We start from the raw sequence: 26,810 nt of genomic DNA, 5'->3' as shown, positions 1-26,810 counted from the left end.
TGTCTTTAAATGAGAGAAACTAATATTGTTTTGATATCAGAGTATGTTTGAATTGTCCCGAATAAATGAGACAGTTATAAAAGCTATAAATTCATAACGTAAATATTTACCTACGCAAACCTACAAAAAGAAAAACAGAAATGAACATTAAAAAATCTATGTTAATTTAATTTATTGTAATATATCGTGATATGGATTATATTGTCCGACATAAATAAATTTTATTTATTATTTATTAAAAAAAATTACAAATCAAACATCTGCCACGAGCAAGCTAATTAAGGAAATTATTTACGTCTCTGACTACCTTAATATACATTTTTTAATATAAGAGTCCTTTAAATATTGGAGAACAATAAAATTGATAAACGCTAAAATAACACTTTCCTTGAAAAATATAAAAACAGTGGGGTTATTTACCTGAATAAAATTGTCGAACCGCTACATTACATGAAACAAAAAACAATACATTTAGTTTTCTGAAAACAAAAAATAAAACACAAGAATCATTTTAGTGACGTCATATTTATAAAATTTGCACTAAAACTTAAATTTTGACTTATCTCGTCTGGTTTTCTATTCATTCTTAAAGTACAGTCAACCAATTGGAACCCTAGGCCACTCTACAACCATGTCAAAATGACAAGCAGTAAAAGATTTCTTACAATCTTATTTATAACGTCACTATGACATAGTTCTACAGTGGCATTAAGTTCCAATTGGTTGACTGTACATATAAGAAAAAATATCAATGTTAGGTTTTGAAGAATAAAAGTCATAGTCGTTTTTGTCACAGTCGTAAAATTTGCTTATTATGTCACTTCTAATAAGTAATAACATTCAAAATAACATGTCATTTTTATTTAATTTTGAAATTTTACGACTCTGACGTAAAAAAAACTTAGTAAAAATTAAAACTTCAACACGTTTAACAAGTAAACAAAATTATGATGCAAAAATCAGCCGCTAGAAAAACGAACAAGCGTAAAGAAACAAAGTATTGTCTGTCCCTTCTAAATTAGATAAAATAAGTCTCCGGTTTAACTTTAACGTATTTTTATGGTTTTGATGTCATTTTGATACCATCCTGGAATTCGCTCACTCTGACTGGTGCAATCTCCAAGATGGTCGTCAGTCTTATCGAAACCAGTTAAAAATGTAACTAGTTGTTGAATCTGAACTGGCCTCACGTAATCGTAGTCATAACAAGATACAAATTAATCTATTATAAATATTACATGTAACTTTTAAAAGAAAAATAAAGTCTTCTTTCAGCAAAATACACTATCCTGTTAACGATATTTATGATGCTTTCCCTTGTCCTACACTCTTGAGACGTACTTACAAGTATTAAAAAAATGGTAGTATTCAGCTGCAATATTTAATAGTATCGACTTGTATTTAATCATTATAATCTCATACTGGCTTTATAATCTTGTGCACCAAACTAACTATCTCTGTTTTGACCAATGGTTGACTGGTAGAGAATGCCTTCAGGCGTTAAGTCCGCCATTTGTACTTTTTATTGTTAATTTGTGCAATAAAGTTTAAATAAATAAATAAATATTCCGATAAAAAATGTTAAAATAAAGCATTAGAATAAGCACAATGTTAAATTGGCTACTACTTCTAGTATGCCCATATAAAAGAAGGTACTTACTCGTACCCTGCTGAAACTCAGATTTAACAAAAAACTTAAATTTCAATAGATTTTAATTCTTCTTAATTTTTGCAAAACTACCATAAATTTATTAAATCCCAGGAACGTTTAAAATTGATATTTTTCATAACTTTATTATGATATTTATTGGCATATACATATTTAAGAAAAAAACCTACGTGGCGAACTGTACAAGGGGAGCGAATCAGATTATAGAATCGTCTTGAGCCTAGTCGGAGAAAAGGGACGTTTAGGAGCAAATATCTACATATTACACAATTGAAGATAATAAATGAAATCTCCATTTGATTCTATAGTTTCTTATTCTCCTGCAAGTTTATAATTTATAATCAAAGTTTTTTTTTTTTAATTTATTTTCACCATCCAGAAAATACAGTATTATTCCACTAAGTCCGGTCTGCGAGCCACCTAAGATTCGCTGATGATATCGTCATTCTTGCTGAAACACCAAAGGACCTAGAAATGCTTTTAAAATCCCTAGACCAAGAAAGTTCTAAGGTAGGCCTGGAAATGAACCTAACAAAAACTAAAATAATGACAAACAGCCACCAAAGACCAATCTCAGTAGGAAATAAAAACATAGAATATGTTAGCAACTACATTTATTTGGGAAAACAAGTATCTTTTCATAAGGACAATCACGAAGAAGAAATTTCCAGAAGAATAAATATGTCGTGGAAAAGGTTCTGGTCTCTCAAAGAGGTTCTTAAAGGAAATTATAATCTTCGAATGAAAAAAGTGGTAATGGACACATGTATCTTACCATGCCTACTGTATGGTTGCCAAACATGGGCACTTACAAAGACTGCACAGCTAAGAATCAAAGAAAAACAAGAAGGAAATTAATTAAAAAATATATATGGTTATGAATAAAAGGGCTTTAATAATAATAAAAAAAAGTCCGGTCTGGCCTAGTCGGTAGTTACCCTGCCTGCTACGCCGCGGTCCCGGGTTCGAATCCCGGTAAGGGAATTTATTTGTGTGATGAGCACAGATTTGTTCCTGAGTCATGGATGTTTTCTATGTATATAAGTATTTGTATATTATATATATCGTTGTCTGAGTACCCACAATACAAGCCTTCTTGAGTTTACGTGTAAGAAAAAATAAAAAATAAATATTACGCGTCTTATAATATTTATTTTTTTATTTAAGTGCAATCGTCGGACTTTCGCCCACTCGTTCGCAGACGAAAACTGAACTTCACACCGCGACCCAAAACAAGCCTAACGCTTTATTTCACCTATTGACAAAACGGGCATTCACGACAAGGATGATTTCATTCAGGCTGCGTCGAGTATCGCATTTCGCGCAGGTGCGAGGAAAATGGAGCAAAAGAGACACAAAGCAAAGGCTCGGATCATCTCCGCTGAACCAACGAACCTTATTCATGAAAACATTGCTCCTGAACCAGTATAAAGGCACCCACGAATTTGCATAGTTGATATGAGTTTAAAAGTCCATTTTATTGGGGTTAACTTAAATATTTAATTGTTTGTGAATATCTCTGAGAGTGTTAAATGCTAATACTTTTATTTGTTGGTAAAACAATTCAGCTCTTTTTGACGCTCGATATCATATTTTTAATAAAAAGCCAGAATTCGAAAGCTTTGGTTTACTAAATTTGAAATATTGGACTACTTTTTAGACATAATTAGGTACAAGTTTTTATTCTACTTTCCTTATTAGTAATACTTGTGTCACTTTGGGTCAAAACGTAGAAGATAAATTTGACCCACTTCCCGGTTTTTGATTGAGCTGGAATTTTGCACACATGTAAATCACATGACAATGCAATACATATTATAGTATCATGGAGCTTATCTGACGGTGGAGCCGAAAGGTGGTCATATGAACTCTGTTATAAAACGTCGTTTCCCAATCGAGTAAGGGGTTTTTAAAAACGTCTCGGAGAGCAGTAGATGACTGTTGAAAGAAAGGTACAGTCGGCGATAAAAGCTTGTGCCAAAAATGACATTTTTAAAAAACAAACTTATTACCTCTACATTCTTATGTTTTCATAATGTCCCTATTATGTACTTACACTTTCAAAAACCGGCGTCGTTAAAAAGAAATGTATTTCCAAGATTAAACCTTATATAAAAGTTATTAATAAGACTACGTTCTCAAATTAACTAGTATTTGAGGTTACTGTATTTATTAGGTAAATAGAAGTTTTCGTAATAGCAACTGTCTTAATTACTGCATTATCCGAAGTCATCTGCCCAATAGTGTTCATTAGGGGACAATGCGCAATTAGTCTGTCTGTCCGTCTGTTTACCGCATAGTGACGTGAACTACAGACCGACATAATTATTATATTGTTTAATGGTAAAAGCTTGTTATTGTACCTGTCATATTTGTTCACGTTTGTGTAATAGTTAAAACACCTTTATATTGAATTAGTCTTCGTCTTGTGCAAGTATTTTTTTTTGTTATTGTTCCTTACAACCTGTGACTAGAGGTTTTACTGTAGCCAAAAATTGTCAGGCGCATGAAACTTGCCGGTAAGGTCCCGTGGGGTAAGATAAGACTAAGACTAATATAGTTTACTCGGGACAAGAGTAGTATAGTTCGTCCGGCGGTGTAAGAGCCAAAAGCCATAAAGATAAGCTAATTATTCATCTATTGTTAACCATTGTATGCCATTGTAACAAGTTTTATGGCTTTTAGCTCTTAAACCGTCGGACAGACTATACCTAACTATGAGTATTCCTTACTTACCTACCCCACCTATCTGATGCAATGCAATACTCTGTATGTCATCACTAACTTGCTGACATCTCGGATCGATAAGATACGACCGCCACCGACCGCTTCCAATGTTTTCAATGCATTTTATAAAATAGATACTGGGAAGCTACTAGGAGCCTAGTTCAAAATCGTCATTCAAAGGTAAATTTTACCGGTCATCAGCTTCGGGCATCAAGTTAAAATTTGTAAGAAATTAAAAAAAAAATTTTAAGACCAATTACAGTCCATAGTTGTTAGTATACACTTGGAATGTTATGTTATTTTTAATTTACCTACTTACATAATAAATAAGTGATTAAGTCATTCACATGTTTATGAACATGTAATTCGATACGCCCCAAAATATCAGAGTCAAACCGCTCCGCTATCATTTTCACCACTGATGCGTTACTTTTACGCATAATAATGGCATACAATTTTGCACTTTGTGAATAAAATGCAACTTTCTCATCCGTTTTCGAAGAACCAAGATAGGCTTTACCAGTTCAATAATGTGATGAAATAGTACAACTACGATACAAGTGCGTAAAAAAGGAAGAAAGAATTTCTTTTTTGCACGTGTTTCGTATGACTTTTTCAGTACAGATGGCCCTCCAAAGTTTCGACCTGACATAATTATAAAGAACCACTTCTCGCACTAGTGCGTAAAAAAACACCATATGTACTGAAAAGACTATTAATAGTATTACTGGTGCCGAAAGGATCATAATTAATATGTATTATTCATTTTCATTACACTCCTGAAATAAGTAGTCTAATCTTATTGTCATATGTTCATAATAGTCATACTAGTTATGAAAAAAAAGCTGCACTTTTGGATGGAAGCCGACCTCGCTACGCTCGTCGTTCTAAGGGATGAAATTATAATATCCTCGGAATTTTTAATTTTATTTTGATGTCTACTGTTACTATGTATTTTTCTGTGTCAGAAAAACATATTATTTCTGACTTTCTGGCAAAGGAATTTCAAAGTGGCCATATAAAGCGATCTTTCCCAACTTTGGCAACTTGTATCTTAAAAAATGCTAATCCGATTTCAATGCGGTCTTCAGTTTTCAACTACAAATTTATCTGTCTTCGATTAAAAAAACTTGTATATCGACATTGTACATTTTGTCTGTCATTCTTTGAAGTTATTCAGTGCGAGACGTAAATTTACTTTTTTTAATTTTTTTCTTACTTTTCTTTCAAAATTTTTTTAATTATAAAAATTAATACCTTTCATTTGAGATACGTTTTGTCAAAATCGGACTACACAATAAAAAGATAGAATTTTTTTAATTTTCATAAAACACCTCGCTACGCTCGGCTTCCTAAGGGATGAAATTTCGATATCCTCGGAAAAAATCGTTTACTATGATGTCTACTATCACTATGCAAAGCGGCTTGCTTCCATCCAAAAGTGCAGCTTTTGGCCAAAAATTCTCCATAACAAGTATGACTATAACCAGAGGGCGGAATTACTCATGGCAAAAATCAAACGTCAACAGAGTTGGAACGTAAAATTTTATCGACTATCGATTAAACTGAAATTATCAGTATATTGTTGAGTTGTTTTCGACGTAAGTAAGACAAGGATACTTCTTTATCCATTTGGTGGCTGTTTTTCGTCTTGGATTAACCATTTTTTTCAAACGTAAATTAGTTGCAAAAGGACTAGTGACAGAAATGGTAATTAAATGTCATTCAATTTACTTTTAATCTAATCAAAGAGGTCAAAATCAAATGGTCGACTAGCTAATCAAAGAGGTTAATGTTAAAGTCAGAAATATAAAAGGTGACTGAATTTATCGATAGCTGAATATGTCGATAAAATTTAACATCCCAACTTTACTCTATTGACGTTTGATTTTTGCCATGAGCAATTCCGCCCTCTGTTCATAACTGTATCTACAACGACGGTGAAAAGTAGACCTCCGTAGCAAACTGGACGTTTTCCCAAGAATTCGGTTAGCCTCAAACGTAGCTACGTAACGTAATTAAATTTAGGTACAAAGCGTAAATTATGGCGGCAATTTCATCTAATTCCGGAACACGGAATCACATTACTTCCACAAATTACATCTAAACCCTAATTTTCATAAGCGAAAATTTGAGTACAGCTTACCAGGGCATCACAAATATGTCAGCGTATTTTCACCTTGTTCGGATGAGGTAAGGTAAAAAGTGTGTAGAAGTTTATGCCGGTGTTCCTACCCACATTACCAATTATTTAGCCAGCCAAAGGGCTGCGCGGGGCCGGAAGGGGGGCTGGAGGGCGGAAAATGAAAATCATTTTTGGGGCGAGTAGCCCCTCGGGGCTCGTTAGGGGGGTGTTTTTGCTATTTTTTGAAAACGATATTGTTGTGTGAGGGGTGAGTAATGACGGAATACTCCGTTGCGTGATATCCTATTTGATGATTGGATTATTATTGTAATTGCTTGGTAATGGTCATGGTCATGTAACTTAATATTATGTAGGTACTAGTTACCTAACTACCTTTATGATATTAAATAGGTAGATCAGTAGTTCTTAAAAAGTACAAAGCCACGTCAGCAAATTTTAATTGGTCCTATTTTGTTACCAACATTTAGTAATATAAGTCGACTTTCGTAAGATATATACAGGATAATTGTTATAATTAAGAAAATATAGATACTAGCGAACCTTAATGACGAAATAAAACTTACTAAAATCTCAATTCATCAAAAAAATCTTGGTAACAAAATAGGAATAAAAAAACAAATTTAACTTTTTCCTAAATTTTTGTACAAACTTTTAGAACTGCTGAGATAACAATTATTTATTCATTCGAATTATACAATTCTGATACAGCTTGGACAAAAATATATTTTGTGATTATCAAAAGAACTATTGTAAATAAACAAAAAAAATATCTGCTTACAAAGGATTCAGAGTTTTACACTAAAATTAACAAAATTAACAATTTAATAGGTGAGACAAGATGTTGAAAATTCTTTGTGAGAGGCTAACTGCTGAACTAGGTTTAGACATACATACATTATACCCTGTATTACAGATCAACAAGCTCTCACCCCGGAAAAAAAATACTACACCTACATTATCAAGGTATACCTAAAACAAATAACTTTATCACTCATTCGCTGGGTCATACCAAAGACCAAACTCCGTATAGACGGATAAAGTCTAAGAAAAAAATATAACATATGACATTAAATTATACTCAATTAATTTACAGGTACAGATGATAGTTATGATTATTCTTTTTACATTGTATTGTTTACAGCCAAGACATGGAGTTCACAGCTATTGGACGCCTAATGAGGTACACACCCGCGGTCGTTCGAGAGGAATAATTTAAAAAGCGAGAAAATTTACACGTTTCATAGACTAAGGGTGGCTGTACACCGACAGATACATCTTATCGTGAGCGATATTCCTAATAAACGTTGATATTGAGGTAAGTATAACCCACCAATAAAAGTATTTTTTCAATGTGACTCTAGGGCCAGTTGCAACAACCAACCTATGTTTACATAGGTACTCACAATCAATGTAAGTAGTATTACAAAACTGGAAATAAACCATGATGTAGTTTGAAAAAAAAAAAAACTTGACATTGATCAACATCACTCGGCAGTTAACTATGAGATTTTCCATACAATAAAATTTAGGGAACGCTTCAACGGGGACAGACATTTTTGTGTAACCTACCTTAAAGAACAGTCGCCATACAATAGATGTATTTTCTTTGCTAGAAATTGAAGGAGGTTAGATCAAGTTTAAGTAGTAGCAGTATATATTCTTTGTGTTTTAATTTGAATCAATTTTGATAAGTTCTAACCTTAAGTATTACGTTTTGGTGACTCATATTTAATTTCTAGTTACGATTATGAATTATTTAATTTGTAATAAGTATTGTAATTATTTTCATTAAGTGTTGCTATGAATCTTCGGGAATCAATTAAGCTAAAAAAAGTCTGAGAAAACAGACAAGTCAATATCCATACTAATATTAAGTGTGTGTGTCTGTTGCGATGAATTGACGTGTTTTATTAAGTGGAGATAGTTGAAAGGATGGAGAGTGACATAGGCTACTTTTTGTCTCCTTCTAACCTCCCACTTACCTAAAATGGGGGCTGGAAGTTTGTATGGAGAATTCCGTAATATTCGAATTGAACGCGAGCGAAGTTGCGGGCAAAAGCTAGTCCTCTATAATTCGCTATTACACCTACAAAGAGGCCTTTATACTATAACTTAATATTAGGAAAACGCAGCGGCAACAGACCGTGAAAATATAATGGTTTAGAACCGTCGAGGGGAGAAGGTGGGGAGGGGGGGGGGTAGGGCCACTTAGTAGCGATCGTATATTTGTACCAATCGGAACGCTGCCCGCTGGCCACGATTAGGAGCTCTAATGAAGGGCGGTGCGGCTCTGGACTTTCTGAATCTTAGCCAAGTTCACTTAGGCTGGCAATGCTATCAAAAAACGAAAACGCGAAAACAATACAACGCTCTATGGTTTTAAGAGGACTGCCTCGTATTTGTAGTAGCGACATCGGGGGATGTTCGCGGAGGTCAGGATAGATTTCTACACTACAATGACGAAACGCTGTTCATTCCTGGTGCACAGGGCTTGACTATAAACTAAAATAAATGTCTATACAAAAAAAAAAATGACCAAGGCCTCCAAGTGTCCGATGCTGGATTCGAACCAGCGTATTCCGTTATAGCCACGGATGCTTAATTAAACCACTCAGCCAACCGGTCACGGCGGCAAGGGTCGAAATTTTCAACTACCTATATGACACAATTACCGAAGGCTTATGGCGCCTCCTTTCTTTTCTTTTTCTTTTTTTTTCTTTGTATATGACATTAATTTCAGTTTATAGTTAAAATAATAGTAGTATGTCTACTAAAAAAAAACACAAATTAAAATATTTCCTATGAAATAATTTAATTTGGTCTTAGAGCACAGGGTTTGGGCTAGTTCCAGCAGCATCTTGAGGGCGTTGGCGGAGAGGTTTGGCTGCCAGTATCTGAACCATTGTCACATGATTCACATGCTGGTGTCTAAGTCGTCAGGAATGTAGATTAATTTTAATTATGATAATTAGGTAAAATCTAGGTTTAATTTTGTTTAATTTATTATACTCTAATGTAAAGCTGAGTTTAGACGTGCAAGTTATTGCAGCAAGTTTTGAAACAGATGTATATTCAAGAAAGAGATGCAGACATTTGCCACTCACTCTTACCTATAGTTGCGTCTCAAAACTTGCTGCAATAACTTGCACGTCTAAACTCAGCTTTATGATCCTATATTGGTAGCAGAATAAATGAATTAAACTATCGACCTTAGTGGGAATAGTAGGAAAAATACCGAGTGTCTAATTGAGTTGATGAAATTCTTCTGCATTTGTGTAGGTATGTCATTCGATTTTACTGTCTATGACAAGGCAAGACAAATTTTAAACTTTAATAAAGTGAACAAGGACTTGCTTAGTACCTACCCACCTACTTATCAATTCTTTTGTCGGTGAAGTTGAACAACGAGTCGACGCATAGTTATTTAGGCGTAATATTGAAGTAAGCTCTCATTTCACGTTTATGATTTTGATGGTAATATCTTTACCATTTTATGTGAGTATTTGAGACTGTCAGTGACCAGTAACTCGGTACGGAAACCGGTTGCAAAAAAAAATTGCGAGTAAATTTTAAATCTTTGCGAATCTCTTGTCGAAAAACCTTGAAACACGCAACGTTCAAGCCTAATCGAGCACACGTCTCAAGAATGTCGTACATTTTGCCGATAATCGGCCCATTGACGGCCGGGCCAGTAATGAGCCGGCACTTACGGACCCATTATAATTGCTAATACCCCCCTCCCTTATTACCACCACTTAAGGCCCGTTTTCCTTTGTGGGTGGAGGGGGGTAAATTGGTTTGAAGGTGCTTAATTTGGGGGGAGGGGGAGGCTTTGTGTGGCATGAGCTAGATTGGGAATCTCCGGGGAAAGTTTTATTAGGTTAGCGAATTGTGTTCGAGCAATTATGTTGGAGCTGTATTTAAGAGCGCTATGACAAAAAAAGGCGATATATTGTAAAATGCACAATATTTATCGACAAAATTGTACACTTTACTCATACTAAAAGACAGTGAAAGTACTTGTTTCAGTTAGAACATCTTATTAACTGTCGGTCAAATAAAAAACATATGAAAAAAAAAGCTTTTTCAATTAGTAATGATTGTTTTTCTGATGCTCGTTTAGGAAAAACCGCGTGAAGCACAGAATTCGGAGCTCTTATTATGTACAATTTGATAAGATCACTCTCATAAATGAGGTAAATTTAAGTTCCAAATATCTTGTACTTAAGGCCCATTAAACAATATTTATCATTTAATCCTTTGAAATTGAGAAATTGAAAGTAAAACGAACTCAATTTTGTCTTGAAAATACATCGAAACAAGTGATCATTTCTCCGAAAATCTACATGTTATCGAAGTTATTTTAGTATATAAATAATCTGCACAATGTGCTTAAACTGCTGTTATCCATTTGTCGTTATAATATTTTATCATGATTTTTTGCCAATTTTTTGAAAACTAGCCTTCCTGTCGCTATTTTACCGGCGACGGACGCCTGCGATTTCAGTGCCGCGCCGGAGCTCGAGCAGGTAAGACGTATGTCGCTTTGGTCTCCGAGTTTTCATCGCAAACGTCGAGAATATTTATTGTTGTGTGGGTCGGACGCCTTGTTTCTACACGGGCTATCCTCGCATTGTGTGTGTGTAAACAGCGACCAACGAATTTGATCCTAGACCCGTAAATATTTGCTTTTGTAATACTTTGTTATGTTTGAATGTTAAAGTATTACAACGTTGTGATAATAAAAATGTGAAAATTACAATACGGTCAAGATGATAAGACACATCAAGATGGTACTCGGGATCTGATGATGGAGCCAGAAGGTGGTCACCAGTACCAGTGAACCATGTAAGTAAACGACTTCGTGTTTAGGCTCGTTGGGTTCGTCTCAACAAGACCTTTGACAAGAGGTGGTACTCAGGGTCTGATGATGGAGCCAGATGGTGGTCACCAGTACCAATGAACCATATAACTAAACCCAGAGATGGGGAAATCGTAATCGATTCCGGATTACACGATTACTTGATTTTACTTTGTAATCTGACACTACTGGGTGTCAGATTACTTGTAATGTAATCAAGTGAAACGGTAAATTACCATTACATGTAAAGGAATCACTAATCATCTATACAATCATTACTATTACCAATAATTCGGAATCATAGTCGATTCAAAATAACTGAAATTATTGACTTGATTACTTTCAGATTACGAATATGTAGTACCTCAGATGACTGTCACTTTGACACAAAAGTCATCATGGGTGTCGTAAAATAGGTTTTAGGGGGTGCTGATTCCAAAATTAATGACCAATGTGGAATCTGACATTGCTGACTGTCACTTTGACACAAAAGTCGTCATGGGTGTCGTAAAATATGTTTTAGGGGGTGCTGATTCCAAAATTAATGACCAATGTTCAATCTGACATTGCTGACTGTCACTCTGACACAAAAGTCGTCATGGGTGTCGTAAAATAGGTTTTAGGGGGTGCTGATTCCAAAATTAATGACCAATTTGGAATCTGACATTGCTGACTGTCACTTTGACACAAAAGTCGTCATGGGTGTCGTAAAATAGGTTTTAGGGGTGCTGATTCCAAAATTAATGACCAATGTTCAATCTGACATTGCTGACTGTCACTCTGACACAAAAGTCGTCATGGGTGTCGTAAAATAGGTTTTAGGGGGTGCTGATTCCAAAATTAATGACCAATGTTCAATCTGACATTGCTGACTGTCACTCTGACACAAAAGTCGTCATGGGTGTCGTAAAATAGGTTTTAGGGGTGCTGATTCCAAAATTAATGACCAATGTTCAATCTGACATTTCTGACTGTCACTTTGACACAAAAGTCGTCATGGGTGTCGTAAAATAGGTTTTAGGGGGTGCTGATTCCAAAATTAGTGACCAATGTGGAATCTGACATTGCTGACTGTCACTTTGACACAAAAGTCGTCATGGGTGTCGTAAAATAGGTTTTAGGGGGTGCTGATTCCAAAATTAATGACCAATGTTCAATCTGACATTGCTGACTGTCACTCTGACACAAAAGTCGTCATGGGTGTCGTAAAATAGGTTTTAGGGGGTGCTGATTACAAAATGAATGACCAATTTGGAATCTGACATTGCTGACTGTCACTTTGACACAAAAGTCGTCATGGGTGTCGTAAAATAGGTTTTAGGGGGTGCTGATTCCAAATTTAATGACCAATATGGAATCTGACATTGCTGACTGTCACTTTGACACAAAAGTCGTCATGGGTGTCGTAAAATAGGTTTTAGGAGGTGCTGATTCCAAAATTAATGACCAATGTTCAATCTGACATTGCTGACTGTCACTCTGACACAAAAGTCGTCATGGGTGTCGTAAAATAGGTTTTAGGGGGTGCTGATTCCAAAATTAATGACCAATTTGGAATCTGACATTGCTGACTGTCACTTTGACACAAAAGTCGTCATGGGTGTCGTAAAATAGGTTTTAGGGGGTGCTGATTCCAAAATTAATGACCAATGTTCAATCTGACATTGCTGACTGTCACTCTGACACAAAAGTCGTCATGGGTGTCGTAAAATAGGTTTTAGGGGGTGCTGATTCCAAAATTAATGACCAATGTTCAATCTGACATTTCTGACTGTCACTTTGACACAAAAGTCGTCATGGGTGTCGTAAAATAGGTTTTAGGGGGTGCTGATTCCAAAATTAGTGACCAATTTGGAATCTGACATTGCTGACTGTCACTTTGACACAAAAGTCGTCATGGGTGTCGTCAAATAGGTATCCGGAGGTGTTTGAAAACTAATGACCAATTTGGAATCTGACACTGTTGACTGTCACTTTGACACAAAAGTGATCATGGGTGTCTTCAAATAGGTTTTCATGGGTACTGATCTCAATATTAATGATCAATTTGGAATCTGACATTGCTGACTGTCACTTTGACATAAAAGTCGTTATGGGTGTCGTCAAATAGGTTTCCAGGGGTACTGTGCAATGTCAGGTTCCAAATCGGTCATTACTTTTTAAATCATTTCATTAATTTTGGAATCAGTACCCCCTAAAAACTATTTGACTACACCCATGATTCCTTTTGTGTCAAAATGACAATTAGCACTGTGAGATTCCAAAATAGTCGTTAATTTTGGAATCAGCACCCCCGGAAACCTTTTTGACGACACCCATGACGACTTTTGTGTCAAAGTGACAGTCAGCAATGTTAGATTCCACATTGGTCATTATTTTTGGAATCAGCACCCCCTAAAACCTATTTTACGACACCCATGATGACTTTTGTGTCAAAGTGGCAGTCAGCAATGTTAGATTCCACATTGGTCATTATTTTTGGAATCAGCACCCCCTAAAACCAATTTTACGACACCCATGACGACTTTTGTGTCAAAGTGACAGTCAGCAATGTCAGATTCCACATTGTTCATTAATTTTGGAATCAGCACCCCCGCAAACCTATTTGACGACACCCATGACGACTTTTGTGTCAAAGTGACAGTCAGCAATGTCAGATTCCACATTGGTCATTAATTTTGGAATCAGCACCCCTAAAACCAATTTTACGACACCCATGACGACTTTTGTGTCAAAATGACAGTCAGCAATGTCAGATTCCACATTGTTCATTAATTTTGGAATCAGCACCCCCGCAAACCTATTTGACGACACCCATGACGACTTTTGTGTCAAAGTGACAGTCAGCAATGTCAGATTCCACATTGGTCATTAATTTTGGAATCAGCACCCCTTAAACCTATTTTACGACACCCATGATGACTTTTGTGTCAAAGTGACAGTCAGCAATGTCAGATTCCAAATCGGTCATTAATTTTTAAATCAGCACACCCGAAAACCTATACTCGTGGTATATGCACTTGAAATGTGAAAGTGAAAATGCTAGAATGACATGTAAACCACGAAGTTGTATAGTCATATTGTTCATTGGTATTGGTGACCACCATCTGGCTCCATCATCAGACCCTGAGCACCATCTTGAAGTAATTAGAATTGTATTTGTCTTATTTTATCATCATATTAATATATACTTTATATTAATATATACTTTACTCTAATACTTATCATATAACAAAAGCAAATATTTGGGATGGGATCTACTTTTATAATTATTACTTTAATTTTTTAAATAAATTTTAACATAATTGATATTATTTCGCGCTATATTCTCGTATTTTCGTACAAAATAATGTTTATTAGAAACCAAAAGTTTATATCGAGATAGTAGATTGTGGTTGTTATCAAAATTCCATAGAAAGGATCAAGATTGTTTTGTCCATTATTGTAGTGCGAGCGAGTGATAAGACGTGCTAGAAAGGGTCGGCATATTGGGCTCGCGCGGCGGGTAAAATACCTAATTTCGCCCGACGCCGAAATGTTATAACGCTCTTAACTATGTATTCAAACTCTGTGATAGGTAGGTACTTAATAATAAGTATTATTGTTAAGTTAGAAGTAAAATTTGGTAATGCTCCCACATTGGCTGTAGTAACCAGTATATTTTCAGATGCACACAATTACCGTTTCATATCAAATAACATCCATAAACCATAGGAAACCTAAAGGAGATTTTGTTTAAATTTATGCAAGCAGGTTTGACGGCAGGCTGTTCGGATCCCACGGCATACATCTGTGGCTTTCCATACGGAAGGGTCTTTGGACGGATTTATTTTAGAATTTTAGTTGAAAATGTCGTTATTCCATTTAAAATACAACGTGAGATGCAATAAAGTGATAGGACAAGAACAACATTTCTTAGCATGCAAACTACTTACCTATTAGTACTTACTACTTACCTATGTTCTACTGTACTAACCCCATTTTACTTTAGCTTCAAAAAAAGGTGACTTTCTGAATAGTACTAGTAGTAAATTAGAACACTCGGGTCGAACGCGATAAAATAACATTATTTTACCTTTTTTCCAACGTAATAGTAAATTATGTGTTTCCTAGATCTGTCATCAATGAAACATTGTTCTCGTTACCCCAAGTAAACAATACGTAGCAAATATTTCGGTTAATGAAGTCTGGGAATCGAACCCGTGTAACCGGAGCTGTCTCAATTAGCGCAGTTTGCACTACACTTGCCGAATCAATCGCCTCCTAACCTGAGTGCTACTCGGTAATGTATCTCGTTATGTCCATATTATTTACTGTTACAATGATTCTTATTTCAATATTATTAGAAATAATGTGAAAATATAGTACATTACGATACAAGTACGGAAAATAGGAAATTAGAAACGAGTCGCGATAAATTAAAACACGACCGAAGGAAGAAGAATTGACGCGAGTTACGCATTCACTGCATTGTGTATCGTACTACGTTTTTCAGTACGTGGCCCTTTGAAGTTCGACCTGACAAGAAATGTATTACTTTGCGAACTAGTGCGGGATAATAACACTTTATGTACTGAAAAATGAAGTATCTTTGTGATTTGTTACGATAAATATATTGGAATTACGTACGTAGGCGAGCTTATTGACTAGGATTGAATGACAGTGTCAGGTACCTACGAAAGATGGTACCCCGTTACGTAATCCACCACTCACATTGCTTACGTCTTTCCACAGTTATTTAAAAAATGCAGTGTCGTAGATACGAGTATGCCCTAGCCCTTTCCAACCGGAAAAATTGCGGGTTGCTAACTTAATTCTGAATATTAATGTCATGACGTGTTAAAATTGACAATTAAATGTTGACAACCCGCTAACAACCTGACGATCGTATCAGCTCGGGTGTTGCAAGGTCCAGAGGACGAGTAGACCGGCGGTATGCTTCTCTAGAACAGCCTACCCTTATTGAAGATATACAGTATTTATTTATTAACGGTAGAAATTCTTAGATAATAAGTACGATATTGTATTTTTTTGGTGCAAAATGAAAAGGTATCAAGTAAGGCCCATAAATGCATTATTTCATAGCATAGGTAAGAAGGTAAACTATATTTTGGCATGAGTTGTGTTGGTGGTTTTTTTTTAAATAAAATAGACCCTTTTTATGCACAGTTAGCATTTTTATTCCTTTCGCTTTTATTAATTAACTTTTATGAGACCAACATCTAAATCAATGAGTAAACTTTGTATCCCGGGCTACAAGTAGATACTCGCATACAGGTGCGCCTCATAAGTTGCTCCGACGTATCCAAATATTGACTTTAAAGATTGTCGCCGACTTTCTTCAAGCAGTCACTTGATACACTAAATCAGTGGCGACCACAAACACTAATATATTGCTTGTTATTACAAGCTGTCGACGCTTGCACTGTCGCCTCTGTGACACCCGACACCCTGCGACACCATTTTACTCTAACATTAGTCTGAGCAAAATTCTACTTTAACACGAAATCCATAAGACTTACTGAGGCTGAAAGAAAATGTTTGCCTTTTTCACGCCTAGCAAATTAAGAATATATCGTTGGGCTCAGCAACTAATAACTCTATTACAACCGACTAACACATAAAGTGACTGACGATAGAAGTAAGTTTTTGGCGCCGCACTCACAGTTGCTACTTGTCTTGGTAGAAAAAAACATTTCCTTGATGCAGTGTCGGTAAGGGAGAGCCTGCGGTCCCGACCACTTAATATCGTATTAACTAGTTTTGTTTGATTGCTTGTCGCCGCCTGGATTAGGTAAGATGAGAACGGGAAAAGAAAAAAGGAAGCAAAAACGTGTTACATCTTTAAGTAACATCATTAGGTTTGAAGTCAATCAAAAGTCAAACCGGTTGACTTTTTTTTAGATATGTACCTACTATGTACTAAGTACTTGTAAGTATTAATTACTAATTTTAAGTACTACATATTAGGCATTAAGAAATGATCTTTTCTTAAATTTGAAATTGATTATTTTTCCTGAATATCACGAAATCATTTAACCTACTTATACTTACAAGATCAAACGAAAAGTGCAATATGCAAGCAATGGAGTCGATAGCATTGTTTTGACTACAGCGAATTCGAAATGGCTTTACCATAAACAATTCTAACTTCTGACCCTTAACGACCCTACGGGGATTCCCTTGCAGTGACGTCATACCCATAGACAATGCCAAAAAAACATGGCTGACTTTCAGGCTACGCCGCCCCGACCTGTTTATACAACACATGCCTTTTCACTCCGTACATAACGTGGGCCCCAATTTTCAAATTAAAAATGGCGGCGTCTAAACAATAGCTTGCAAACGGCCAACGGCATTGTTTTAGAAAACAATGCGAATTCAAAACCAGCGCCCTGCGGCGTTCGAAATATGAAATTCCACGCAGAAATGGCGGCGAAAGCGATTTTTACAAATGGCAAAATGGCCGCCGGGCGAGGACGTCAGGTGTGCACACGTCATCGAAAAAAGGACTGAAACTGTCATAGTGGAACTAAAGTAGGTATAATGAAATTACTCTTATTTATTCAGCAATTTGCGAGCGCCCCCGTTATATCTTTATCTCGACCTCTCTAATTTGCATTTAACAGGATATTTTCTAAAACCTCACGTCCTAAGCAAATTCCTGATTCACTTGCATTGAAAACAGCCTAAGTTTCAAGTCCGGCCAATTGAAACCCAGCTCTAAACCCGTTCATCGAGGGTGAGGATTCCGATAAGCTATCAATGTTGTTGAGATCTATGATATTGGTTAGTTCGGGCGACTGCGCGTTGACGGTTGGTGTTTGGCGGATTCATTACGGAGACAAAGGGAGTGGGGTGTAGCGGCGCGGGGTGCGGGGCGGGGGTAAGGGGGGGGGGAGGGGTGCCCTCTCAGCCACTTTCCTAAATCACTGGATGTATTGTGCGCTATCAGTGCGGTCGCTATACCTAGGTCGCTGGGCTAAGAAATTGCTTAATCTACTTAGGCCCTTAGCTGGGTTGAGGCGGTACACATAGACACAGCCGATATTGACTTTGGTTGATCTGACTTGGATTGTTTTTGGTTGATCTCACAGAGGCCGGGGAAACTTGATTGATAGGTTTACAGATACATTTATTACCCTTTAAGCGTGTTTTTACGAATGTCATACTTATGACCAATTTATTTAATCATATTGAGCTTATGTGAACTAATTTTGTATAACTTAACTATACGAGGCTTGTCTTGGCGGGGGCACTGCTACGCAATGCCATGCCCCCAGATTTAAATGCAGGTAGACAAAGTCGCAGTCACTTACTAACTCCGCTGCATCGGTAATGAAATTAATGAATTTTCAAGTAAACATAATCACGGGCCTTGCATCCGTCAGCTTAATACCTACATTTTTGAAATGAAACTTCTAGTGCAACTTTCAACTGACAGCGTTAGAAGTTTAACGCTCAGTGTTGCCAACTTGAATTTTGAAATACCCCTTCCTATTTTATTTTCTTCATTACAAAGTTTCACTTAATCCGCGCGGAGGAACTCCACTCACTATTTATTTTTCAGTACAGATGGTGTTTTTTTTACGCACTAGTGCGAGAAATGGTTAATTATATGTCAGGTCGAAACTTCGGATGGCCATCTGTACTGAAAAACGTCGTACGATACACGTGCGAAAAGGAAATTCGTAACTCGTGTCGATTTAAAACAGTCCCTTCGGTCGTGTTTTAATTTATCGCCACTCGTTTCGTGTTTCCTTTTTTACGCACTTGTATCGTAATGTACTATTTCAGTGTTTGTCGATTTACGATTGCCAACTTAATAGGCCTAATCACTTTTTTTCTAAAAAAAGTAAAAGTCAGATGAATGAAGATACCAACCTGAGAGATGCGGCTGCGAAGGGCTGTAGGGCGACTTGATCTGCGGGAAGCCTGCAACAAACCGAACTGTTAATTAATTATGCAATTACACAGTAATTATAGAGGGACATTCCTGCCGGTCGGAGCGAATTCACCAAATTTTATAGCTTATTTTAAACTGGGGAGGATTTGTACTGTCTTAATTTAATCGGGATTGTAAGAAGTGTTTTATTTTGACATAATTAAGTCCTGTTATAAAAAAAGATAGGTCACGCCACATTTTACTAATTGTATATAAATATCTCACATGCACATATCTGGGAATTTTAAAGGTGCTTAAACATTACCTTCTAATCTAATTTTATAGCTTACTTTAAACTGGGGAGAATTTGTAATCTCTTTATGAATGGGGTTAAAAAAATTCTGAACAAAATTGCATACCTACATTTTTATTATATGTTGAGATTGAGAAAATTGTTAAAATTTGAAGTTGGTTCATAATAAAACGTTGTAAAGTCCGACAGAGCAAAGCTGCAAGACATTTCGATTGGCAAGTTAGGCAATAAAGTATAGGTATAATAAACATGTGTACTTATTTTATTTTATAAAATAACATTCAAAACAATATAACTCCTTTGGTAACATGGATTTTACTTAATATTGCAATTTTTGTGCCTTAATGTTACACATTTTTGGGTGATTTAATGTTTTAAAATATGTAACATTAAGGCACAAAAATTGCAATATTAGGTATAATTATGTTTAATAAGTAGGTATAACAAAGTTCATTTTGATCTACAAGTTTGTTCAAAATTTAGCCGGGTTCTATTTTCAATTCAAAACTGCCGACTATAAAATTGCAGCCGTTAACATTCAACCGGCATGACTCTCTACTTGCTATTCTAACAGTTTTCAAGTTGATAATTGCGCCGAATGTTGTTCTTGGCCGCGGTCCCTTTTCAACGGCCCACTCAAGAAGGAGACAGCGCTATTATTTCACGACAATGCCTGTCACACGCACCAGTTCACGTATTTATTTATTTTGCACGTAATTGAGGAAGTGTTTTACTCGCTTTGTGTTTATCTTTGGGTAAGCGGTAGTGTTATGGACATCTGCGTTTGCTAAGTTGCTGAGACTGCACAAGTTACTATAGGCAGTTTTACCCAGGTATTATGTAACCGTTAACATGGTAACGATTGGTATGTTTCTAGTTATCAACCCCATTGTGGACTTAATTTAAATCCGGCTTGCAATTAAGCTTTTTGATATAAAATATTTAGGTACCTTACCTTCTAGGAATAAAACCTACAGTTTTAAGGAATTGATAATAGTTTGTGAAGAGAAGTGAGTACTAGCGAAAAACATTAGGATAATAATGAAAATGAATATAATTATACATATTACATATAAAGGATTGAAAATCAGATAATGATAACAATCCTGTCAACTTTGTATTACTTACCTATACGCATGCTAATAAAAATATTCGTCTTTAAGTATTGCAATTGCAACAAGTTTGCAGTGAAAATTAAAGTAACTACCTATAAGGAAACGGCGTGCTAGGAACAGAAAATGACACCAATACCGCTACGAACGTGTAGAAAAGCAGGACGCAAGATACAAATCCAATTAAAATTATATTTAAGCGTTGAAGATTGGCAGTCACCACTGGAATGTTTTAATACATTAATTTGTTTGGCAAAGTGCCTGCCAGTTTCTGCCGAAAACTCACTATTATAACGTGAATAGCTGAATAAAGCAGTGTAGATTAAAACAGAAACTTTTGCGCTTTGAGAAAGTAAATGTAATTTTTTTTTGTCATTTTCTAAGCATATTAGAGTCAACCCACGATAAGTTTGCAATAATTTTGACCGCCTCACCGGTGCAACGTCAAACTTCGATGAAATTATGACGTTTACTTAACCCTTAAATAGGCAGAACTATCAAATAAAATCGTTGCAAACTTATCGTAGGCTGACTTTAGAATCCTAACATAAGTATGCAACCATGGCCACGCACAGAATATCCTACATCTATGACTGTGACAATAACTTGTGAAAATGTGTCAATGAATGAGGACTCGGCGCAGAAAGCTTCCAATCTCAAAAAATAAAATAAAAACCGGCCAAGAGCGTGTCAGGCCACGCTCAGTGTAGGGTTCCGTAGTTTTCCGTATTTTTCTCAAGAACTACTAAACCTATCAAGTTTAAAACAATTTTTCTAGAAAGTCTTTATAATGTTCTACTTTTCTGATTTTTTTCATATTTTTTAAACTTATGGTTCAAAAGTTAGAGGGGGGGGGGGTCGCACTTTTTTTCCTTTAGGAGCGATTATTTTCGAAAATATTAATATTACCAAAAACTATCTGAGTAAACCCTTATTCATTTTTAAATACCTATCCAACAATATATCACACGTTGGGGTTGGAATGAAAAAAGCTATCAGCCCCCTCTTTACATGTAGGGGGGGTACCCTAATAAAACATTTTTTCCATTTTTTATTTTTGCACTTTGTTGGCGTGATTGATATACATATTTGTACCAAATTTCAGCTTTCTAGTGCTAACGGTTACTGAGATTATCCGCGGACGGACGGACGGACGGACAGACAGACATGGCGAAACTATAAGGGTTCCTAGTTGACTACGGAACCCTAAAAATGTTTATTTGCTCCAACGTCCTCACTTTACGTACTTTGTGTACACAATTAGCATAGTGACAAGTTTAGTTATTAGACAATAGTCCACTGGTCAGTGGCAAAAAACTTATCCCAAATGACGTGAAATGAAGTGAAGACGTTTTGTTGACGTAATTGACGGGAGTAACCAATTCGCGTGGTGTCGGATGGCGCGCGCGCACAATAGTGTCGGGTTGCGACAACAATGGCCAGATTAGCGGCCACTTATACTCCGAGAGGTGGGTGGTGGAAATTTACCTCGTTAATCTCAGGCATCTCTCAGGCAATTTTATTTATTTGTTTTATCAAAACTTATATCGTCTGGTATATATCTTTAAAATCGAGGTACCGCTATCGACTGTTTCCTCCTCCAAAACATAAACAATCGGAACAAAACTTGAGAATCTGAGTAACCGTTTAATTTTTTTGGCTAATTGTTATGAATTTTGAACATCACACCTATTTTTTTCGGCATAATGAATTTGGCCGTTTTTGGCCCTAGCGCCTTTAAAAATAAAAATATCAAAAAAAGCAAAACGGTTCGACACAGATAAAAATAATAATACTCTGTGTTGAAAAAATCATTGCTCTAGCTTGAAAACGTTTGTATGGAAAATTGTCCGCTCCTATTGCGTCATAATCAATAAAAAAATAATTAATGGATAAGGACGAGCAGGGCAGGGCAACGCTGATTTTGTCTTTGGCTCCTGGCCTATCTTGTGAAGAATAGAGCTTAGTACGACAGGCCCTCAATACGTCAAGAGATTCCTCAATGGTGTCAGGTTACAGTGTGGGCTGTTTTTTGTCCCGTAGAGGTTAAATTGGGTATAAAATGGGTATGAACCTAATTTTTGTAGATAAACTTGGAGATCATTCTTTTGTGTGATGTGGGAATAGTAGGTTGGTAAAAGTACCTACACATAAATGGCCAATGTTTTTTTCCGTAAATAATAGCTTTATTGTCGGTTGTATGTCTTGTAACGCTTTACTTTTTAAATTTAAATAGAAGTCGAAACAAAAGAAACGGGCTACAGTAGAAAGCTAAAATAGGATCGACCAGTGGCCTCTGGATATCTAGCCAACGTCACAGCCGCTTACGATTCCTAAGCGTTTCGTAGCTAGCATGTGCTAGTAGCACATATCCTCTCTTCTCAGTCAGACTGCGTTTCGATCGCTAATAGCCTCTCGTATATGCTTGTCAGCAGATCTGCTCCATCTGTTTTCAACTTTAACATGTATTAATAATTATGACTGATGATGAATGATACAGGTGAGGTGCATACGAAAGGTTACGTAGCGTGAACGATGATGGTTACTTTGTCTAGGTCCGCTGTTCTGCAATCTGCACCCGAGCGAGGCAGATACCTCATACCGACAGTACCGATCCAGCACCGATAGCATGGTCGTGCGATAAATGATACCTCAGGCCCACCCTATGACGGCCTGAATCAAGCGCGGATCCAGCAATATATAAAATGAACCATAGAGACTCACTTAGAGATAAATTTAAGGACATTAATATAATGACAGTGCATTGTCAATATATTTATGAGAATATTATGTATGTACATAAAAACATTTGTAATTTTAAGAAAAACTGTGATGTACATAATATAAATACTAGAAATAAACATAAACTCGCGGTGCCCTTCACACGGCTCTGTAAAATTAAAAAATCATTCATGGGTAATTGTGTTCGATTTTATAATAAACTTCCGAATCATATTACTGACTTGTCAATTAATAAATTTAAGAATCATGTAAAGCGTGTACTCATTTCCAAAGCTTATTATACAACACAAGACTACATGAATGATAAAACAACGTGGGATTAATTGTTATTCGAAATGGTTTCTTATTTTTACGTTTATTATTATTATTATTGTTGATGAAATTAATATTGTATTTTTTTGGACATTGGATTTTTCCTAGAAATATTCTAGACATGTATTTTTATATATACATAAATTGAAAACAGCTTCGTGCCCAGGGTGGGGGGTCACGTGGTAAAGGCCCAGGCCCCCCGGGGGTTCACGTGGTCTATTTGTATGGCCAGCCAGCCTAGGCTCGGGGTCATGGGGGTCATGACCCCCCCCCCTGGATCCGCGCATGGCCTGAATCTTATATCATTTATCGCGCGAAAATACTTGCCTGCCAGGTTAAGGCAACGTCGGCTACGGTGCCATCGACGTCATATAATTGTCCAAAGTGCAGAATATTGTATTTTTATTACATTTTATTTGAAAACAAGAAAGCAACTATTACAGAGCCAGTGGAGAAGCACCACTTTATTCGAGCCGAGATTTCGGCGAAGTGCTCCGCCCGAGATACCTAAAATTAGCATGAACCAAAGTGAAGCCAGACAAGCGCAACATACAAGTTCCTACCAAAGGGAATATTGTGTAACAATTTAATATTCATAATTTGATACATACATCGATTATGCACAATTATAGTTAAGTAGATACTGTAGTTAGTAAATTAAAACTAATTTACTAACAGAAATGTTCAGTTTTAGTAAAATGAGAACCGCTGCATTTTTCTTTTTTTATAGGTAAAGGTGCAGTATGGTAATTTCGAATCACAGAAATACTCGGGTAATTTCGAATTTCGAAAGGAGAATCTTGATATGATGGAAATAATTGTAATTTTATGTGACTTTCGAAATTACCCCACTGCACCTTATACCTAAACGTATCAAAAAATCACACATTGACAGTTGTTAAAACTTCGAGGCAAGAAAGTCTGCTAACTTTTAACAGACGTAAATTATTTTATCTCAAATTTAGAGCATGCAATCTCACCCACAACACAACAACTATTAACAAGCACCATAAAAAACTTCCAACTCATTAATTCTCAAATTAAGCTGTTAATCAAATCATAAAAGCCATGAACGTACCCGCATTTTCTAAGGTGTTTACAGACAAATCAAACATCTAACGTATCGGGTTCCTTCAGATAATTGTAGTATTCTAATTAGAACAGCGTAAATGCCATTAGGGTCTTCCAACCTTACGGCATTCAGTGAAGATGCTCGATCACGGCCGATAATAACTCACATTCAAGCCGATGGACTGAATAGCTTCAATGAATCATTATATGACAATGCGAGGTTTCTAATAGTAAAATGGGTTGGCAGGTCCTATTGCATGTTGCTAATTGTGGAGAATATTTATTAAATTTAAGAATAATTAAGGCGTGTCTGACTAACAGTTAAATATTATACAGCAAGTAATTGCTTTTGACCTGTATATCATAAAGAGGACTGGAATAATTATCATAATTATTTTTAAAAATCGGGACTTAATCGCGTATGACTACATATTAAACTGGCCTCCTACGTTTCAGGGTCGAAGTGCATGATCCCAAAGTCCTTTCCACGGAACGCCATTTCTACAGTAGAAAAGTGCGTGAAGCCATTGAAATCAAAAAACATCGCAATTTCTATCGGGACGAAGGTTTTAGGATCTCATCCACATGGAAACCTGTAATTAATAAGTGTAAGCGGAAAGAATATCGACAGTCGTTAAATCGAATATCGTCAGTGTTGTGTGTCGACAGATAACATCCCTAGTGCGCAAACAGTTCAAGTTGATAATCAAAACCAAGTGCGGGGTAGTTCGAAAAACTTGCGCGGCTGTCATTTCAAGCCAGTCTTCTCCAAGACCACGGGGACAACGCCGTCCCTGAAACGTTTGAGGTCAGTTTAATATGTAGTCATACGCGATTAAGTCCCGATTTAAAACTAATTATGTGTAATAATCGTGAAAGTTTCAATAAGAATTATGATTTTGAGCTGAGAGAGTTGAATAAAGTTTTCTTCAGTCTCCCGCTCACTGACCACGATTTTTTTTATACTGCGTCGGTGGCAAACAAGCATACGGTCCGCCTGATGGAAAGCGGTCACCGTAACCTATGAACGCCTGCAACTCAAGGAGTGTCACATGCGCGTTGACAACCCATTAGAAGCTTGTACACTCTCTTTTGCTGTGTTAAGTACATAGCAAAAAAGAGTGTACAAGTTCCAAAGAGGGTTCGGGGTGCCGACGACTCAAAGGACAACAGACGAAAGAAATTAGTTCCGTAGATCCTTCCGTCATCACCAGCACACCGCACCCTCGTTGAGTTCTGGCAGCCTTACTCACCGGCAGGAACATAACACTATGAGTAGGGTCTAGTGGTATTTGGCTGCGGTCTTCTGTAAGGCGAAGGTACTTCCCCAGTTGGGCTATGCTCTAGATTCGAGCGAGATGATATCCGCTGTGCTGTGCCCTACCACACAAAGCGGAATATCATTCGCTATGCCCCCTAATGCCTCCTAATGTTGAAGGATAACCTATTTTTCATCACACCCGCACTTTAAATGTGCTATTGCACGCATGCGGAGAGTGAGTTATAGAAAAATCGTTCTCCCAAGGGAATAATGAAATTTCTTGTACCGTACTTAACTTTTTTACATCTATTTACATATTTTTTACATTGCGAATGTGATGAAAAACATTGTGTGTAACTCGGGGAGTATGAATATTACTAACTCGAGTCTTTAAATCGCTCCGGCGAGCCGTCGCGATTAAACTTACTCTCGTTAGTAATATTCAACTTCCTCCCCTTGTTACACAATGTACAATGTAAATTATTCATGGGTATTAAACAATTTTGTCAAGAATAAAGGGATCAATTGCAAAAACATTTAATAAGTCTCATCATCGCAAATATCAAGTTAATTAAAGATAATTAAAGAAAAGTGGCTGCTCAGTGCTCACCGCGTTGGCAACGTATGCGCGCGCATGCCGCCATGTTTCCCTAAACGTCATTTATTCCCCGACACGCGCGCTCTCTCCACGGGCTGCGTACGGGGATAATT

The 26,810-nt window shown here is 36.5% G+C and overlaps 1 protein-coding gene across 4 annotated transcripts in view; it reads right to left on the bottom strand.

The window, feature by feature from the left end:
• LOC125235232 (visual system homeobox 2-like) overlaps window positions 1–26,810 on the bottom strand; it is a 152,655-nt gene that overhangs the window by 95,130 nt on the left and 30,715 nt on the right. For all 4 annotated transcript variants that reach the window (XM_048141719.1, XM_048141720.1, XM_048141721.1 and 1 more), the window contains exons 2-3: window positions 19,288–19,338; window positions 421–441 (exon numbers count right to left, since the gene is read on the bottom strand). In XM_048141719.1, coding sequence (XP_047997676.1) covers window positions 421–441; window positions 19,288–19,338 — 72 coding nt within the window. The remainder of the gene's footprint in view (window positions 1–420; window positions 442–19,287; window positions 19,339–26,810) is intronic.

Source organism: Leguminivora glycinivorella, chromosome 17 (genome assembly GCF_023078275.1).
Source record: "Leguminivora glycinivorella isolate SPB_JAAS2020 chromosome 17, LegGlyc_1.1, whole genome shotgun sequence".
NCBI classification, from domain to species: domain Eukaryota; kingdom Metazoa; phylum Arthropoda; class Insecta; order Lepidoptera; family Tortricidae; genus Leguminivora; species Leguminivora glycinivorella.
This window is presented reverse-complemented; position numbering and strand designations above follow the sequence as displayed.